The sequence below is a fragment of the Lissotriton helveticus genome, chromosome 11, assembly GCF_964261635.1.
Source record: "Lissotriton helveticus chromosome 11, aLisHel1.1, whole genome shotgun sequence".
In the NCBI taxonomy this organism is placed as follows: Eukaryota; Metazoa; Chordata; class Amphibia; order Caudata; family Salamandridae; genus Lissotriton; species Lissotriton helveticus.
This window is the reverse complement of record NC_136072.1, coordinates 1,069,563,196-1,069,583,637: the sequence shown is the minus strand read 5'-3', so window position 1 is coordinate 1,069,583,637 and position 20,442 is coordinate 1,069,563,196. Positions and strand designations below refer to the sequence as shown.

Here is a 20,442-nt window from a genome sequence, read left to right as displayed (position 1 = left end):
AGTTGTTAATTGCCGATTTTCGGCACGGGCTCATTGCCCCTCTTTGGCTGTGTTCGTTATTCAATTCACGAGTGCCCACCTCGATTTAATATTGCTGAAGGAGAGCCGGTGCCCATCCGGCATTTGCTGGTGATCCCCCGCCGGGCAGCCGCTCTGCCTGCGACGACCCGGAAGCGCCCTCCAGAAACCCGGAAGTCCCGGCCCCGGGACCGCAGCGCGAGTGGTAGAGCGGCTGCAGGCGCCGGCAGGGCTCCAGTGTCAGGGAGAGCCCAGGAGCGACAAGAGAGGTGGCGGAAGGTGCGGGCAGGGCTCCGTTGTCAGAAGGAGAGCCCCGCCTTCCAGGAGAGAGAGACGCCGCAGGGACCCAGTGCGACGTCGGAGTCCGGTGAGTGTAACCGGGTGAAGGGAGAGCTCCGGGCATGTCCGTGGAGCCGGAGAGGCTCCACTAGTGTTGATCCCTAAGAGTGGCCCCGGTTGGCAGCGGGCCACTCCCCCCCAGAGAGCCGCAGCTTCGTTTCTGAAGTGCCCACGAAAAGCTCAGCGCGCCGCGGTGTGTTTACGAGCCTGCGAGGCTCGAAGCGGCATTTTCTTGTTCCAGAGTCCCCAGGAGTGGGACTCCAACGTCGCCGCAGTTATGTGTAGTACCTAGATAGGCTCTGAGGGGCATTTCAGTGATTTTGATTCCCTCGAGAGGGACTCCAACGTTCCAGGCATTGTGTTTCGAGCCCAGAGAGGCTCTGGGGGGCATTCCTAATTCCAGAGCCCCGAGGCTCCCAGCCCCTTTTGTTTTAGAGCCCTGAGAGAGGCTCGAGGTGCCAGATTTGTTTTAGAGCCCAGCGAGGCTCTTGGGAGGACACCAGTTAGTTGGTCAGAGCCCTGGGGCTCCCACGCTCTGCTTGGCCCCATTGTTGTTCTAGAGCCTGCGAGGCTCCAGCGTTGGCCCCTCATTGTCTTCACAGCTGCCCAGCACTTCGTGGGCAGCTGCTACGTTTAGGCCCCTGATTTTGGGACACAGGGCGTCCTAGCCCTAGGGATGCCAGTTGGCCTAGGGACAGTCACAGGTGGTGACTAATGTGAGTTCTGCGCTATTGTGTTTTCCTGCACCTCTGAATGTGTTTTAATGCGTCATGTGCCATGTTCTTACACCGCTGAATGTATGTTATGCATCATGTGTTTTCCTTCCCTGCACCTCTGAATGTGTTGTGATGCATCATGTGTAATGTGCCTATACCCCTATGTGTATTGTGATACTTAGGTGGTTGTTCTTGCTTGTACAGGTAGTGCTAGCGAGGTCCTGGTTCCCTGCGTGACATTTTCCTAAGGTGGTTAGGGTTGCGTAGGTGGTACTTACCTGGTTACCAGTAGTTACTGGTTGTGTGCTAAAGTGATTTATACTCTATGTTCTAAGTGCTATTTCTAACAGTATTTCAAGTTCTAAAAGTGCTGATTCCTGACAGTGGTTCAGGTGGCCCTGTCTTGTACATATCCCCTGTAAATTCTGCCCGTGCCTGTTGGCACATTGTAAAGTGTGTGTTTTTATCTAATGTGTTCTGGTGTAATACAAAGGCTATTTTTATACATAGCCTTGTTTTGAGTTTCCTTTGTGGTGGGCCTTGGGTGTTGTTGCTGGGGGTGCGTGCGCAAACACTTAACTCACATTGCCTCCAAGTTTAGCCTTACTGCTCGTGCTACGTTACCAAGGGGGTGAGCAGGGGTTATCTTGGCGTGTAACTCCCTTGCCCTGACGTGGAAGTGGTGGTCTCTGACTGACTTTGGCGCAAGCCCTGGCCAGCCAGGGATCCCATTTCTAACAGTACTATGTACTCCTTTTCTACTACATACACATATATATGTTTTTTTTAATATAGGCTCCGGGTTCCCGCACGTGGGCGGAGATAATTCAGTGCTTATGACTATTGACAGTTTGTTTCTTCAGTCTTAGCTGCTGCACGACTCTCCTTTGTCCTCTTCTTCGTAGGTTGTCCGTAATCTGAGGATTAAGGTTCAGGGGTGTCCCTAAATACTCATGTTTGGGGTGTTACAGGGCTTAGAAGGTAGTAACCAATGGGCTAATTTTCCCACCGACCTTGTCGCCAAAAGTGGTGCTTGGTTGGGGGCATCTCCACTAGCTGGAGAGGCCCAGGTCAGCATAACAAATGGCAAGAAACCTTTGAGGCTCACTGCCCTTTTTATGCTGTTCCTGCTTGGGGGTAGGTGTGTAGCCCCTCCACCCAGAGTAGGCTTTGTTTCTGACCCAACATGTCTAGAAGTGGCAGACTGGTGGAGAATAGTCAGGCACACACTAGTAGGTCGGTAGGTTTCAGATGGCACCTCTGAGCTGCCCTCTGAGTGCATTTATTAATAAATCCAGCACTGGCATCAGTGTGGGTTCATTAATCTGAGAGGTTTTATACCAAACATCTGTGAATTCGGTGAAACCATCATCGAGCTGTGAAACTTGTACCAACAAGCTCCCAGCCCATGTACTCAGCATGACTTACCTGTGCACTTAAAATGGAATGGACTATGGAGGCATATGTCCTCATGCAAGTATGCCCTCACAAGAGGTATAGTTCACTCTGCCCTTTAAGGATGTAAGGCCTGCTGGAGGAGTGTCTTAACTATGCCTCTTGCAGTGCTGGTAGTCTTGGCACACAGGGATGTGTGTCAGGGCGACCTTTCACTTTTATCTGCACCAAAACACAGGCTGCAGTGGCAGAATGCATGTGTTTGGTGAGGGGTCTCTTAGGGTGGCACAATGCATGCTGCGGCCCTTCAAGACCCTCTCTGATCACAAGACCCTTTGTACCACTGGTACGTTTTACAAGGGACTTCCATGTGTGGCAGAGGTGCGCCAATTGTGGAAACAAAGGTACAGATTTAGGAAAAAACACAAGAACTTTGAGCCTGGTTAGCAGGAACCCAGTGCACACTCAGTCAAAGATGCCTCAGAGTCAGGCAAAAGTGGGGCGTAGGGGGGAGGGAGAGGGAGAGGGAGAGGGAGAGGGAGAGGGAGAGGGAGAGGGAGAGGGAGAGGGAGAGGGAGAGGGAGAGGGAGAGGGAGAGGGAGAGGGAGAGGGAGAGGGAGAGGGAGAGGGAGAGGGAGAGAGAGAGAGAGAGAGAGAGAGAACCACACCCCTCAACGAAGGAAAAATCGACTAAGCCTTAAGAATTTATGCTAGCTGATTATAATCCTGAAAAGGCTGGTAAGAGACACATCCTGAAAGAAAGCAACAGGAAAAGGAACCTTTTGATAAAGAACGCAAGTGTGAAATGGGCCTAAAATAGGCCAAGGTGAGTAAAGGACAACTATTGGAACTATTGGAAGGCCAAGACTGTCGGAATGGTGAAGGCAATCAGACAAAGCAGAAGCTGATGAAAAAAATTAAAAAACAGTGTCTCATACAAGAAATAAGCTGCCTGAAGCATAACGTCCAAAATGTTGAACCAGCAATGAAAAAGCCAATTGAAAGGAGAGGCAAGTAAAATAAAAACAATATATATATTCATTAGAGGAACAGCACTACCACAAAAAGCAGGAATCATCAAAACTGAATGAAAGAGAAGAGCAGTCACCTGTAAGCCCTAAATAAAAGGAAAACCAAGTGCCCGGACAAAGTCCTGTTCATAATATGCCAAACACAGTGTATCCAAAGAATTGACGCAACTGTCATAAAATGAAACGAAAAGCACCACAAAGTGGGAAAAAAAAATCACCTAATAAACAAGCATTTGCAATGCAATAGGTCTCGCATTAGGAAAGTTTGAGCTATTGGTATTGCAAATGACACATTTTTTTTGTTGGTTTTGAAAATAGCGAAATTAATAGCTTTGTCATTTACAATGCCAATAGTTATAACTTTCGCAAATGTGACACCTATAGCATTTGTAATGCAATATGTGTTGTATGTACGTGACTTAGATATATGGATATTACAAATAACAATGGCTTTTAATTTTTTTAAATAATTAATACTTAATTAAAAGTGTCAGGCTTGTACTTGTCCTTTAGTGATGTAGGATAACCAATCTAGCAATGCCCAATGCAATTGCCAATCATTTTACATGTCTTGGTAGTGCAGGTAAAAATGAAACATCATGCAGCAGCACCATGCAGGCAGGGGGCGTATGAAGGGCAGCTTTCAAACAGCCCCATACCTAAAGCCAGTATTCGTCAAGTTTTGTGCCGTCCCACTGATGAGCACCATATTACTGTTGTGTTCCGCGCCTCTCCAATGTCTGAAATCATTACAATGTTTAGCCCTGCATAGTTTCTCTAGCGACCAGTGCCAGCGGCGGACAGTCTTCAAAAAGCTATATTTTAGCAAGCTTCACTGAACCCTTTGACGTAATCTGCTAGTCTGGTTTCCCACCCTCCTTCACGCAGTGTTTCCCCCCATGTGAACGGTGTGTAGGTTGGGCTGGGGAAAACACAGTGATTAATCAGGGTGGCAGATAACCTCCAGTATATGGACACAATCTGTCACCTCGCCCTTGGATTGTGTTAGCCACGAAAGACAACAAGAACAAGCCTGTTGGCTTTGCCAATGCAAGTTGGGCCTGTTCATTCCTATGGGATGTTCAAAGCCACGGTAGTTTTCGATCATGCTGTTGACTGTGACTGCAATTATGTGGCTGTTTTCAATCATTCCAAACAAAAGTAAGCTAATGCACATAAACAGACTATGCAGGTGTGTATGCACAATTCAGATGTTTCATATGCACTACGTCTCGCTCCTCGCACACGTGACGCTTGCTTAGGAAGTACTCTACCCGAGCCCGGCAAACACTGGTCTGTCAACAAGACACCTGAATAAGAGCACTTGAAGATACGTTCAGCGCCTCCCACGCGAAGGCGGAACCCATGACAAGTGGAGCAATGGCGCGTGCCCTGGGGGGTGTTTCAAGAGCGGCTGAGAGCCGGCCTTCATTTACGCGATGAATCTTCTTCTTAGTCACTTTATGGACAAACATGGCGCTGCAGTGTGAGAACAAATACTTCACTGACTGTACGGCGATTGTTGCAAAGATACTGAAACATTGTTAGGTGATAGAAAACTGCAGACTTCATTTATGATAATCTGCGGTGATAAAAACTGTCATATCGGCGTGGGCTCAACATCCTGTGATTGTGACAAATCACTTATCTCCCCGTGTCTAACCAAAAAAAACCACGTGTGTTATTTATTTATGTTTATATAGCGCAAACTTTACCCAAAGATGTCAGAGCGCTTCATACTAAAAACAAGTATGTTACATAAGGAGATTTACAAACTTACACGTTACAGATACAAACTGGATAGTTCAAGAAGTAATAAAATAAGAGGTGGCACTAACAAAAAACCACTAGGCATAGAATACATATTTACAGCATTATAAGAACTTGTGTAACGTACCTGGTGCTCGTGTAAAGTGGTCCAATACATTCGGGTCGCGTTCGCGCTGTATAAAACCGCAAAAGAACAAAACAAAAAAGAACTAGAATAAAAACAAAGGAAGGAGACACAGGAAGTCAGGCGGGACTGCCCGGGACTGGCTGCTTGAGGGTGGGGCCACCAGCACAGACAGGAAGCAGACAGGAGCCTACCCTGCGCTCCTGTGACGAGGAAGGAGCCAGCGTGTGAACCAGCGGGGCTCCCGTGTTAAGGGAGAGCCCCGCCTGCTGCTGGGCCTGGACCGCTGTCGCAAGGAGTTTGGGGAGAGAAGCGGAGGGGGCTCAAGGCACATTGCCGGTGCCTGCCCCCGTCGCCTACCAAGTCCCTGAAGCCGCCACCACCGCGGGACGAGAGGAGTCCGACAGACCCTGTGAGTGGGGTGGGGGGTGTGTGTGCGCGTGAGCCGGGTGAGTGGGGTGGGGTGTGTGTGAGTGGGGTGGGGTGTGTGTGTGCGTGTGTGTGTGTGTGTGTGTGTGCACGCGCGCATGTGTGTCTGTGTGTATGTGTTATCCACTTGCTGCCAATGTAGGACCGTCGATGTACACGGCGTGTGGGTGAACACGCGCGCTCACATGGGGGATTCGCCTGCGCGTGCCCATCCCCTGTCTCACATTCCCAAGAAGTGGATGACAAAAGATGCTTCGCTGGACGCAGCGCTTCCCGCTGCTTACACCAGCTCGACCTAAAAAAGGAACCCCAAAAGTGACACTGGTGGCAGTAACAGATTCATGAAGACAAGGCTATATGACACCGTATAGAGCAACCAAACAAAACAGTCTGTGAAAGAACAAGCAACCTTACGGGAAAGGAAGCCCAAAGATGGTAAAAATCCATATTCAGATGTAATAATAGTAAAAATCCATATGCAGATGGATGAAGCCATTAACCTACAGAAGGAGCATGGTGAGAGAAGAGAAATGTAAACCCCTTGATGCCAAGCAAATTAGAGGCAACAAGGAAATCTATGTCGCATATAAGATAACACCCCGTAACATGCTGAAGAAAGGCGAGAAAGGTCACCAAAAGAAAATGCGGAAACAAGAGAAAAAGATGTCCCAAAAGAAATCACTGGTCAGGCCCAGAACATGGATTGCAGAGTAGAGACCCTACCAGATGTTCAACTGCTACAGTGGAAAATCCTTTAACATAAAGGGTGCTCCCTGAGAAAATCAGGAGAGACCAACGATGCACTGGTAGTAGCATCTCAACAAACTGTACACAACCTTCCCCAAGGGGAAAAAAAGCCACATGATTGCAACAATTAAATTAAGGTCCTGACACCAAGAGTCAAAACAAGGACACTTGACTGGTCGTAAAAAGAAAGAGAGATAGAGAACCTGAGACTCTCATATACGCCCACACAGATTAAGAATGTGGAATAGACCACCAATTAAGGAGATCAGCAGGACGAAATCAGAATAGAGGCCCATAAAGTATAGCAAATTAGTAAAAATAATGGCAATATGCCTAGTACAAGTGCCCCTAAGAGCAGTTTGCACAGGCAAATGCTCTTGTTTGAGAAAGAAATAGCATTGAAAAAAGATCTCTTGGGGCGATAAACCCTTCAGCAAAGATAACAGAAAAACCAATTTAATAGGTAGTAGACCCACATACGGGCTCAAAGAAAGATGATCTGTGGTCGACAGTGTAAATACTAAGAAAAATAAGACCTGCAGAAGCAGGAACACCCCTCCGGGTGACATGCTATGTGGAGCCGACACACACCGGGGCCCTTCAAAAAGCGTAACAGAACACAGATATAAATCAGTGACACAACACAGAATAAAAAGCTGAACGTGAACAACTCAGCTGTAGTATAACAATGAAGGTTGAGAGAAGGGAAACATAGCTAAGTGTCTGCACTAGCCTTGCTTTCTCAAAACTGTGCAAAGCAGCGTCATCATGGATGCCAAATAAATGGAGCCATCAAAAGGCATGTCAACTAAAGTGGATTTGACTGCATTCGAAAACCCTGTGGTATGAAGCCAAGCCCACTAGCACTATGCCACAAAAGAAACCATGGCACATCCAACTGAATCAGTGGTGTCCATCCCACACTGAATGAAGAATTTAGCAGCCTGCTTACTATCCAAAATCAACTGGTCCAGATTGCTCCTATTAGCATCCGGGATCGATGGCAACAGCCTTGCCAACGAATCCCATAAGACATGAAAAGAACATCTGAGGACGCAAGATGTGTTAATGGTGGAAGAGAAAATATACTTTCCACAAGAGTCCTGACTCCGGCAATCTCTGTCAAGTGGAGTATGAGGCAGACAAACCAAATCATGAGAAGCTGTAGCAACCTGCACCACGAAACTATGGTGTGTCTGATGTCGCAAGAGACAATCCAAGTCTGTGGGCTGGGTATGCTCAGACGTGAGTCCCAGGCTCTCCACACCACTGGAGTCAAGCTATTCAGGCTGATGAAGGCTGATAGCCAGAAACCGGCCCTTGGATGCTTGATTCCGGTCTGGGAAAGACATGGCTTGGTAGTTCGGACTGGACTGTTCCCATGAGGCACAGGGTCAGAGCTGATTTGCATATAGCCAGTGTCTAACCCAGGGTGGTGTGGAGTGCAAAAAAACGATGGATTTAGGCCCAGATCCTTGTACTGGGGTGAATGTATGACATTGTTCTACATTCTGTCCATCAACTGTGTTTTTTGCAATTTTCACCCCGAGTGGGCTGGGTATGCTCAGACGTGAGTCCCAGGCTCTCCACACCACTGGAGTCAAGCTATTCAGGCTGATGAAGGCTGATAGCCAGAAACCGGTCCTTGGATGCTTGATTCCGGTCTGGGAAAGACATGGCTTGGTAGTTCGGACTGGACTGTTCCCATGAGGCAAAGAGTCAGAGCTGATTTGCATATAGCCAGTGTCTAACCCAGGGTGGTGTGGAGTGCAAAAAAACGATGGATTTAGGTCCAGATCCTTGTACTGGGGTGAATGTATGACATTGTTCTACATTCTGTCCATCAACTGTGTTTTTTGCAATTTTCACCCCGAGTGGGCTGGGTTTGCTCAGACGTGAGTCCCAGGCTCTCCACACCACTGGAGTCAAGCTATTCAGGCTGATGAAGGCTGATAGTCAGAACCCGGTCCTTGGATGCTTGAATTCCGGTCTGGGAAAGACATGGCTTGGTAGTTCGGACTGGACTGTTCCCATGAGGCACAGGGTCAGAGCTGATTTGCATATAGCCAGTATCTAACCCAGGGTGGTGTGGAGTGCAAAAAAACGATGGATTTAGGCCCAGATCCTTGTACTGGGGTGAATGTATGACATTGTTTTACATTCTGTCCATCAACTGTGTTTTTTGCAATTTTCCCCCCGAGTGGGCTGGGTATGCTCAGACATGAGTCCCAGGCTCTCCACACCACTGGAGTCAAGCTATTCAGGCTGATGAAGGCTGATAGCCAGAAACCGGTCCTTGGATGCTTGATTCCGGTCTGGGAAAGACATGGCTTGGTAGTTCGGACTGGACTGTTCCCATGACGCACAGGGTCAGAGCTGATTTGCATATAGCCAGTGTCTAACCCAGGGTGGTGTGGAGTGCAGAAAAACGATGGATTTAGGCCCAGATCCTTGTACTGGGGTGAATGTATGACATTGTTCTACATTCTGTCCATCAACTGTGTTTTTTACAATTTTCACCCCGAGTGGGCTGGGTATGCTCAGACGTGAGTCCCAGGCTCTCCAAACCACTGGAGTCAAGCTATTCAGGCTGATGAAGGCTGATAGTCAGAACCCGGTCCTTGGATGCTTGAATTCCGGTCTGGGAAAGACATGGCTTGGTAGTTCGGACTGGACTGTTCCCATGAGGCACAGGGTCAGAGCTGATTTGCATATAGCCAGTATCTAACCCAGGGTGGTGTGGAGTGCAAAAAAACGATGGATTTAGGCCGAGATCCTTGTACTGGGGTGAATGTATGACATTGTTTTACATTCTGTCCATCAACTGTGTTTTTTGCAATTTTCACCCCGAGTGGGCTGGGTATGCTCAGACGTGAGTCCCAGGCTCTCCACACCACTGGAGTCAAGCTATTCAGGCTGATGAAGGCTGATAGCCAGAAACCGGTCCTTGGATGCTTGATTCCGGTCTGGGAAAGACATGGCTTGGTAGTTCGGACTGGACTGTTCCCATGACGCACAGGGTCAGAGCTGATTTGCATATAGCCAGTGTCTAACCCAGGGTGGTGTGGAGTGCAGAAAAACGATGGATTTAGGCCCAGATCCTTGTACTGGGGTGAATGTATGACATTGTTCTACATTCTGTCCATCAACTGTGTTTTTTACAATTTTCACCCCGAGTGGGCTGGGTATGCTCAGACGTGAGTCCCAGGCTCTCCACACCACTGGAGTCAAGCTATTCAGGCTGATGAAGGCTGATAGCCAGAAACCGGTCCTTGGATGCTTGATTCCGGTCTGGGAAAGACATGGCTTGGTAGTTCGGACTGGACTGTTCCCATGAGGCAAAGAGTCAGAGCTGATTTGCATATAGCCAGTGTCTAACCCAGGGTGGTGTGGAGTGCAAAAAAACGATGGATTTAGGTCCAGATCCTTGTACTGGGGTGAATGTATGACATTGTTCTACATTCTGTCCATCAACTGTGTTTTTTGCAATTTTCACCCCGAGTGGGCTGGGTTTGCTCAGACGTGAGTCCCAGGCTCTCCACACCACTGGAGTCAAGCTATTCAGGCTGATGAAGGCTGATAGTCAGAACCCGGTCCTTGGATGCTTGAATTCCGGTCTGGGAAAGACATGGCTTGGTAGTTCGGACTGGACTGTTCCCATGAGGCACAGGGTCAGAGCTGATTTGCATATAGCCAGTATCTAACCCAGGGTGGTGTGGAGTGCAAAAAAACGATGGATTTAGGCCCAGATCCTTGTACTGGGGTGAATGTATGACATTGTTTTACATTCTGTCCATCAACTGTGTTTTTTGCAATTTTCCCCCCGAGTGGGCTGGGTATGCTCAGACATGAGTCCCAGGCTCTCCACACCACTGGAGTCAAGCTATTCAGGCTGATGAAGGCTGATAGCCAGAAACCGGTCCTTGGATGCTTGATTCCGGTCTGGGAAAGACATGGCTTGGTAGTTCGGACTGGACTGTTCCCATGACGCACAGGGTCAGAGCTGATTTGCATATAGCCAGTGTCTAACCCAGGGTGGTGTGGAGTGCAGAAAAACGATGGATTTAGGCCCAGATCCTTGTACTGGGGTGAATGTATGACATTGTTCTACATTCTGTCCATCAACTGTGTTTTTTACAATTTTCACCCCGAGTGGGCTGGGTATGCTCAGACGTGAGTCCCAGGCTCTCCACACCACTGGAGTCAAGCTATTCAGGCTGATGAAGGCTGATAGTCAGAACCCGGTCCTTGGATGCTTGAATTCCGGTCTGGGAAAGACATGGCTTGGTAGTTCGGACTGGACTGTTCCCATGAGGCACAGGGTCAGAGCTGATTTGCATATAGCCAGTATCTAACCCAGGGTGGTGTGGAGTGCAAAAAAACGATGGATTTAGGCCGAGATCCTTGTACTGGGGTGAATGTATGACATTGTTTTACATTCTGTCCATCAACTGTGTTTTTTGCAATTTTCACCCCGAGTGGGCTGGGTATGCTCAGACGTGAGTCCCAGGCTCTCCACACCACTGGAGTCAAGCTATTCAGGCTGATGAAGGCTGATAGCCAGAAACCGGTCCTTGGATGCTTGATTCCGGTCTGGGAAAGACATGGCTTGGTAGTTCGGACTGGACTGTTCCCATGACGCACAGGGTCAGAGCTGATTTGCATATAGCCAGTGTCTAACCCAGGGTGGTGTGGAGTGCAGAAAAACGATGGATTTAGGCCCAGATCCTTGTACTGGGGTGAATGTATGACATTGTTCTACATTCTGTCCATCAACTGTGTTTTTTACAATTTTCACCCCGAGTGGGCTGGGTATGCTCAGACGTGAGTCCCAGGCTCTCCACACCACTGGAGTCAAGCTATTCAGGCTGATGAAGGCTGATAGCCAGAAACCGGTCCTTGGCTGCTTCATTCCGGTCTGGGAAAGACATGGCTTGGTAGTTCGGACTGGACTGTTCCCATGAGGCACAGGGTCAGAGCTGATTTGCATATAGCCAGTGTCTAACCCAGGGTGGTGTGGAGTGCAAAAAAACGATGGATTTAGGCCCAGATCCTTGTACTGGGGTGAATGTATGACATTGTTCTACATTCTGTCCATCAACTGTGTTTTTTACAATTTTCACCCGAGTGGGCTGGGTATGCTCAGACGTGAGTCCCAGGCTCTCCACACCACTGGAGTCAAGCTATTCAGGCTGATGAAGGCCGATAGCCAGAAACCGGTCCTTGGATGCTTGATTCCGGTCTGGGAAAGACATGGCTTGGTAGTTCGGACTGGACTGTTCCCATGAGGCACAGGGTCAGAGCTGATTTGCATATAGCCAGTGTCTAACCCAGGGTGGTGTGGAGTGCAAAAAAACGATGGATTTAGGCCCAGATCCTTGTACTGGGGTGAATGTATGACATTGTTCTACATTCTGTCCATCAACTGTGTTTTTTACAATTTTCACCCCGAGTGGGCTGGGTATGCTCAGACGTGAGTCCCAGGCTCTCCACACCACAGGAGTCAAGCTATTCAGGCTGATGAAGGCCGATAGCCAGAAACCGGTCCTTGGATGCTTGATTCCGGTCTGGGAAAGACATGGCTTGGTAGTTCGGACTGGACTGTTCCCATGAGGCACAGGGTCAGAGCTGATTTGCATATAGCCAGTGTCTAACCCAGGGTGGTGTGGAGTGCAAAAAAACAATGGATTTAGGCCCAGATCCTTGTACTGGGGTGAATGTATGACATTGTTCTACATTCTGTCCATCAACTGTGTTTTTTGCAACAAAAGAAACCATGGCACATCCAACTGAATCAGTGGTGTCCATCCCACACTGAATGAAGAATTTAGCAGCCTGCTTACTATCCAAAATCAACTGGTCCAGATCGCTCCTATTAGCATCCGGGATCGATGGCAACAGCCTTGCCAACGAATCCCATAAGACATGAAAAAAACATCTGAGGACGCAAGATGTGGTAATGGTGGAAGAGAAAATATACTTTCCACAAGAGTCCTGACTCCGGCAATCTCTGTCAAGTGGAGTATGAGGCAGACAAACCAAATCATGAGAAGCTGTAGCAACCTGCACCACGAACCTACGGTGTGTCTGATGTCGCAAGAGACAATCCAAGTCTGTGGGGTGTGGGCGGTGCTTGAGGGCAATAAAACAGTCCATAGGAGCACCAGTATCTGGATTAAACCAAGCCCCTAACAAAACATTATGCCGCGCCGCACAACAGGGCAATACCGGCTCAACACCTGATTGGCCAGGGTGAAGAACCCCAATGAGGAGGTCAATAGTCTTTGCCTCTGAAGGAAGAAAGTAATCTGAAACTACAGCCACCTTTTCCAACATGTCCGCCAAAGAAGAACTGTCCTCCGTGACAAGGCCAGGAAGAGAAAGAAGGTCAGAAGCAGGGAAGACTCTAAGCTGCTTGCTTCACCCAAATCAGCAACCCAACTATCCAGCATAGGAGCATCCGCAGGCATTCATTGCACAGGCCCAACTCCTTCCTCATTCTCTTCCAAAAATTGTTTCACCAAACCCTGATGCATGGGCTCAGCACCCAACATCGATCAACGCTGATCTGGTGTTGTACCGATGTCAGGAGAAGAGAGTGGAAGGGCCTCTGACAACTGAGGCAAGGGGCGGCATGCATCTCAGGAGTGCGCTCCAAGGGGTCGTGCACCGGCGCTGAGCCTGAGTCGATCAGCGCTGCAGAAGCAAGCCCCAAAGACAAGTCAGAGTCGATCGATCTAGCAAGTGTGAACGCTGAAGGGCAATGCACCCGCGTCTATGTGTATAAAGGCCTAAATGCCACCGAGGACAAACTCGCCGGCGCAAGCACAGTCAAAGCACGTCACCTCCTCACATCCTGAAGGTGCTCTAGGGAAAGGTGAGGACCTAAAGAAGGCACAAAAATAATCTCTCATTTGGGTTAAATTCGCCCCAGCTCCAGGAAAGGTAGGGAGGCACGGGAGAAACTCTTTCACTGGGTCCTCAGCTTGAGGGCGAGAGGAGCTTTTTGGAAACCCTGTCATGTGACAACAAAGCCGGAAGATTCTGAAACTTTGACTGTTTCAGATGCGACTTATAACTGGACGTCAACAAGTGACGTCTTTGGCAATAGCACCTGTCACGGCTCCGTTAAGGGACCGTTGATAGTGAAGGAGACCGAGATCAACGAGATTCAGAGGATTTCTACAACCTCGCCCTCGGGAGCTTCATCCATCGCTCCCCTTCGGCTTCATTTGTTGACAAGCATCACACTCCTTGAAGTCGTGATCTGTGCTCAAAACACCACATACAGAGAGAATGAGGGTCCGTGCCCGACATCTGTTGAGCACAAGACTCACAAGGTTTAAAACCAGTATGCATAGAAAGAAGGCACACTTTTGAAAAAACATCTTAGGACAAAAAATGGCCAGAGGAACCACTTCTCCGGATCCACGTAGTAACACGGAAAAGAAGAAACTGACATCAGCGCATCACATCCAGTAGACAACGTTGATACAGAGTCGCACAACACCCTCAACCGACGCGCAGTGGTTCTGCTGGAAAAATTTCCAAATCCAGATTGGCACCTGGGAAGAATTCTACGGTAAGGAATCTGTGCTGTCAATGTACATGATGTCACCTAAAACCCTCACTAAAAAGCATCTTTGTAACTGACAGCTACCATTAAAATTCTGGACATTATTTGCATTATTGGCCTAATAGCCTAAATGTGTGAAAACAATTAAACTTGTCATCATTAAAGGCATAGGCATGGTAAAAGTCAAGAGCACAGAATATATGGTCTGGATACAAAATTACCTCAGTGGCTTTGGATTTTGTTTCTTCAAGAGTGTGCACTAACTCCACATTATCCAGCATGTTCCCAGTTGATGTGGCCAATTCTCGAAGAAGTGAGTCTTCTAGATCTTTCAAAAGCTTTTTGTTCTCACTGGTTTCCAAGATGAGACTTTCTCTCTGTTCTTCAAGTTCTCTCCTTTCAAAGCCCACAATAACACTAAGTAACTGATCCTCTAGGCCCTTCAACGTTACTATATAGTAAAAACAAAAACCATACATCCTAAGTCATGAAGGTAGGTTTATAAAGCATAGCTATGATATAAAGACCCAGTAAAAAATGTACCCATTAGTATTATTATTATTATATCCATAATTTTAATTAGATGTATTCATGCTTGGTTTTTCAAAACATTCTCACTTTTATATACACATAATTTATTTACATCATTAGTTATCTCTTTCTGTTACTTAATTGGTAACCTAAGACTGTTTCATTCTGAAAATAATGAGCATGATATTTCAAATATGTGGTTTTATGTGTTATTAATTATCATCTTACCTGTATAATTGATGACCATGGATTTTCCAAATACTGATGGAGAATATCTGGGATTTGACAGCTTAGTATTAAGATATAACCTAAAATTGGGATCGTAGTCAACTTCCTTGTCCCCCAACATGATAAACTGACGCCCTTGGACCCCTTTGATTATCTTTTCTAGAACATTGTCAATAACAGGATCGATGTACTCATCAACATCTTGGAATAGGATAGGGAAGCCATATTTAATGGACATTTCCAGTTGCTTAAGAAAATCAGGATCATTAAAAGACGTTATCTGCAAAACAGTAACAAAAATATTGACATCATTCATAAGATACACCAGAAGCTCAATAGTACAACATTGTTATATTTTCAATTGCAGTAAACAAAACAAACTAATTGATCATGATTTAAAACTGAAACTTGCTTGCTTGCATGAGAGCAACATGTTTAGTGAGAGCCTGCAAGGATCTGGAAAATTCACTTATCAATGACTGTATTAAGTTTATGTATTTATACATACATGTCTATAAGGCTGTAAACAGAGGAACAGAAGCTTTTGTCTCATCACAACTGTAAAAGATGGTTTTATTTGATTTCATAAAATCAGCAACCTTCTTGGAGAGCTGGAAGCAAGCCGAGATCAACGCCCTACTCAAGAAACCCAAGGCGGACCCCAAAGGACCTCAAGAACTTCCGGCCCATTTCCCTGCTCCCGTTCCCGGCGAAGGTCATCGAGAAGACCGTCAACAAGCAAGTGACCCACTACCTTGAAAAGAACAACATCCTGCACGCTTCCCAGACCAGATTCTGCAGCAACAACAGCACCGAGACAGCCCTCATTGCCGCTACTGATGACATCAGGACCCTGCTGGACAACTGTGAAACAGCGTCCCTCGTCCTCCTGGACCTGTCAGCCGCCTTCGAGACGGTCTGCCACCACACACTACGATCACGCCTCCACGAAGCCGGGATCCAAGAGAAGGCCCTGATTGGACCACCTCCTCCCTCTCCAGCAGAACACAGAGCGTCCGCCTTCTCCCCTTCCGCTCTGAAGCCACCAAGATCATCTGCGGCGTACCCCAGGATTCATCCCTCAGCCCAACGCTGTTTAACATCTACTTGGCACCGCTCGCCCTCATTGCATGTCGGCACGACCTCAACATCATCTCCTACGCCGATGACACCCAGTTAATCCTCTCCCTCACCAAGGACGCCCACACCGCCAAAACCAACCTCCACGAAGGAATGAAGGCCGTCGCTGAATGGATGAGGAACGGCTGACAGAAGCTGAACTCGGACAAGACGGAGGTCCTCATCCTTGGATCCACCCCTTTGGCCTGGGACGACTCGTGCTGGCCGCCCGCACTGGGAACCGCCACAACACCCACAGACCACACACGCAACCATGGGGTCATCCTCAACTCCACCCCTTCCATGACTAAACAGGTCAACGCCTTCTCCTCCTCCTGCTTCAACACCCTCTGCATGCTCCGCAGGATCTACAAGTGGATCCCCACTGAAACAAGAAGAACGGACACCCAGGCCCTCGGCAGCAGCAGGTAGGACTACGGAAACGCCCTCTACGTAGGAGCCTTGGCCAAACTCCTGAGATGGCTCCAACGCATCCAGAACGCCTCTGCGCGCATGATCCTCGACATCCCTCGCTGCAGCCACATCACACCCCACCTTAGAGACCTACACTGGCTCCCCGTCAACAAGAGGATAACCTTTAATCTCCTCACCCATGCACACAAGGCACTCCACAACACCGGACGTACGTACCTCAACAGACGACTCCGCTTCTACACCCCCACCCGCCAGCTCCGCTCCACCGACCTCGCCCTCGCCTCAGTCCCCTGCATCTGAAGAGTGACCTCCGGTGGCAGATCATTCTCCCACCTCGCTGCCAAGACATGGAACACCCTCCCCATCCACCTACGGCAGACCCAGACCTGCTGACCTTCAGAAAACTCCTCAAGACCTGGCTTTTCGAGCAGTAGCAGCATTCCCTACCCCCCAGCGCCTTGAGACCCTCATGGGTAAGTAGTGCGCTTTACAAATGATAATATTGATTGATTGATTGATTGATTGATTGATTGATTGATTGATAAAAGGGTGGAACATACCACCATGGGATATACAATGTAACACAGTACACAAGATTAAAAATTGCAGTGAACCATTTTTTTATAAATAGTGAAGTAATGAATTCCAAAATCCAAAATCTTGTAAAAAAGATACCTCGACCTGAGGTCTTTAAGATTGAGCTGTAAACATGTCTATACCTCTTGCTTCAGGTAAAGTTTGTGTGCCAAAGAGGGGAAGGGGGAGAATAAAACTGATTAAAAGTTCAGAGGAGGACTCAACCCGACTGCATGATGGAATACTGGTCATCTGTCCTTCTTATCAAATTCTTTGATCACCGAGTCCTTCTTTTCAAGTTCTCATGCTGCTGTGTTCAAGAATGTGATTGTTTTACAAGACAGTTGAACAGAGGAACCACTGAGAGATTTTATGACTGCCGCTCTACAAGTCCTTAATTGTCCTTCTCTCAAGATTGTCTGTAAAAGGATCTTCCTCGTATTGTGTAGAGCCGGGCAGATACATAGTAGATGTAGTAGAGACTCTACTCCATTTCCACAGAGGTGGCAATCGTGGTCGACCAGGTCCGCAGCCATTTTGGAGTAAGATCTTTTGTGGTGAAGAACCCCAGTCTCAATAGGGTCAGTTTCCGCTTGTAGTGATCTGTGAAGCCCTCTTGTAAATATGGTTGTGGTTTCAGCAGTTTGTAGGTAGGCATTATCATCCATGCATGACTTCGACCGGCCAAGAAAGCTCCATCTGTTTGCAGCAATAGTTGTTTGATGGCTTTATTGGTGATTTGTTTAAATGCAAAGTATGGCATTGATGTATGCCAGGCTTTCTCGAGTAATAAGAAGCGTTTGTCTCATGACGACTCGGACCTCTGCACACCTCACAGTAAGTTTTATGCTTGCTGTGCTATCTCTGAATAGTTGGCTCAACTCCGAGACTCTTGTATCAGGTAGATTGATGAATAAGCACTTCTGGGAACTAGGGGCTAGATGTACTAAGGGTTTCTGGAATTGCAAACCCTTCAATTCGATAAAATACATGGTTTGCAACAGCAAAAAATCTTTTATATATATTTTAACCACATTTTGGAAAATTAGTTTAGAATTCATTACCTAATAGCAATTTGGGGTGGGACATGTTTGGGACGTTCCTTTAAAATTGCAACTTAGTAACCTATGTATCAATACTATGTAACCGTAAATCCCATTGGAAAACCTTGCTCAGTTCCCGATTCCCAAGCTGGGGTGGTAAATGATTTGCAAAGGGGAAAGGGTCATTGTGAACCCCTTTCCCTATGCTAATCATGGTGACAATTTGGTGATGATGCAAATTTTAGGAGACCACTGCATGCTTTCAATTTAGTGTTCAAAATAGGAAAACTCCTTTTTAATAGCAGACCTGGTTCCTTTAAGTCAAGCTGGTTTCAAAAATGGTTTTCTGCTTTGGAATGGCGTCAGAGGGAAAGTGGTCTGCTGTCCATGCAGGCCACCATCCTTGTGATTGTAGCAATCCACTAAAAGCAAAAACGAGAAGTTCAGGGGTCGAGGAGTCTTTGACTTGAGCAGTTGCTGTGGAAGAGTTCTGCCTGATTGTACCCTTCCCGATGGCATAAGAAAACCTCAAGGGCCCCCTTTGAAGGTAAGGCGAGGGGGCCCCATTGCCCATTCCCTGCCTTGCTGCCTTATTTGTTTGCAACTGGCCAGCCCAAAGGGGTTGCCTTTAAGGTGAATGGTAAGGGCCACCCCAACATCGCGAAGGATACAGTGGCCTCAGTTTTGCAGCCCTGGAGTTCCAGGTAGCTGATGTAAAAAGTGTGTCGAGACCAGTCATTGTAAGCAGGATCCTAGAAGGGCAGCCCCAATGCAGCTTGTGGTAGAGCCAGGCAACAAGAAGTCTACCAAAAAGACAAAAGAGGAAGCAGGGATTTAATGTTGGCTCCTTACTCCTGGGCCTGGCTGCCCCTTGTAGCCCTCCTGTAGCACAGAGGTGGCAAAAAAGCAGCAACAAGTAGCAATAAGCAGAAAAAAGCATGGTGGAAGGAACGGAGACAGAGCCCCAGTGCCTGTAGCATTGGCGAGGCACAGTTGGACCTGAGTGCACTGGTTTACCTGATCTGACAAAGACAAACACATGCAAAGGTTTACAACAGTGGAAGATAGTTATAAATAGCAAATAGTTTCTGGGCACTGCAGCCCGTAATAATAGTATGTCTATGCCACTTATGCTTACGCTGCTGCACCACAACACAACTTAAGATTTTTAAGATGTTTAAATCATAAATGAATATGAATATGGCCATGAACTAACTGCTTATAAGCGACTCACAAACTAGATCACCCTACTGTGCAATAGCAAAAGAATATTGAGAGCACCTTAAGTATATGCCAAAGGGAACTCTGTTAGCTGACATAGCCTGCCCAATTGTCAATAGATGTGGACGAGAACACTGACATAGCCTGCCCAATTGTCAATAGATATGGACGAGAACACTAATGGGCACATGCATCATTGTAGGATTTTGCACTTCCTAAATTGCGAAAATTAAGGAATCGCAATTTAGGAATTGCAAAATCCTATGCATCAAGAAATCCTAAAAGTTTTTAGGATTTCTTAATTTTCGGAAATTGCGATTCCTTAATTGCGAATCGCAATTAAGAAATGGCATTACATTGATTCCTATGGGCCTAGAGGCCCATAGGAATCAATGCCGTTTTGCATTTTTTTTTTTTTGCACTCGCAATTTGTTGATGCATTGCAAGGGTGCAGAGGGGGGTCCAAAGGACCCCCCCCCCCGCACCCCTGAAATGCATTTTAAAGTGCATGTTTCACACACACATGTCCTAAGGACATGTGTGTCTAACATGAAAGTTTAAAAAATGCATTTTTTTGCTTTTTTAAAGATTTTCGCAAATTAACACGAGGGTCAACCTCGTGTTAATTTGCACTTCCTATTTCAAAATTCGCAATTTTTTAAAAATTGATGCATTGCATTTAAGGAATCGCACAAATGCGATTCCTTAAATGCATTCGCATTTTTAAGAAATGCAAAAAATAGCGAATTTTGAAACTCTGTTTCATGCATCCCAAAAACGTATTTAGGAAGCGCAAACGGCCGAATTTACCAATTCGCACCGTTTGTACTTCCTAAATAGGTTGATGCATGTGCCCGCAAGTTCTTTTCTGCTAGTCAATCAGCAGCGATTCAACAGACACAGGGCAACTCAGTAGATAAAATGTGCCACCGATCAAAGCAGGCAAAAAAAAAAAAAAAAGCATGGATCTCTGCATGAGTACTTCAAGGCAAAAAACATGTGCAAGGAAAACCCTAATATGAGGGACCTCTGCAAGTGGGATTCCCTTCCTATAATTTCTGGAGACACCCTTCATATGTCAAGACATGAATTTCCTTGGGAGAAGCTCACACCCAACAATACTACAGGCACTACTGTAGACTTA

At 47.1% G+C, this 20,442-nt stretch overlaps 1 protein-coding gene across 2 annotated transcripts in view; it reads right to left on the bottom strand.

Annotated features, from left to right (window-relative positions):
- The window catches only part of DNAH10 (dynein axonemal heavy chain 10), a 2,445,728-nt gene that overhangs the window by 289,017 nt on the left and 2,136,269 nt on the right, over positions 1-20,442 (bottom strand). For both annotated transcript variants that reach the window (XM_078667623.1, XM_078667624.1), the window contains 2 exons: positions 14,905-15,184; positions 14,367-14,596 (listed from right to left, as the gene is read on the bottom strand). In XM_078667623.1, coding sequence (XP_078523749.1) covers positions 14,367-14,596; positions 14,905-15,184 — 510 coding nt within the window. The remainder of the gene's footprint in view (positions 1-14,366; positions 14,597-14,904; positions 15,185-20,442) is intronic.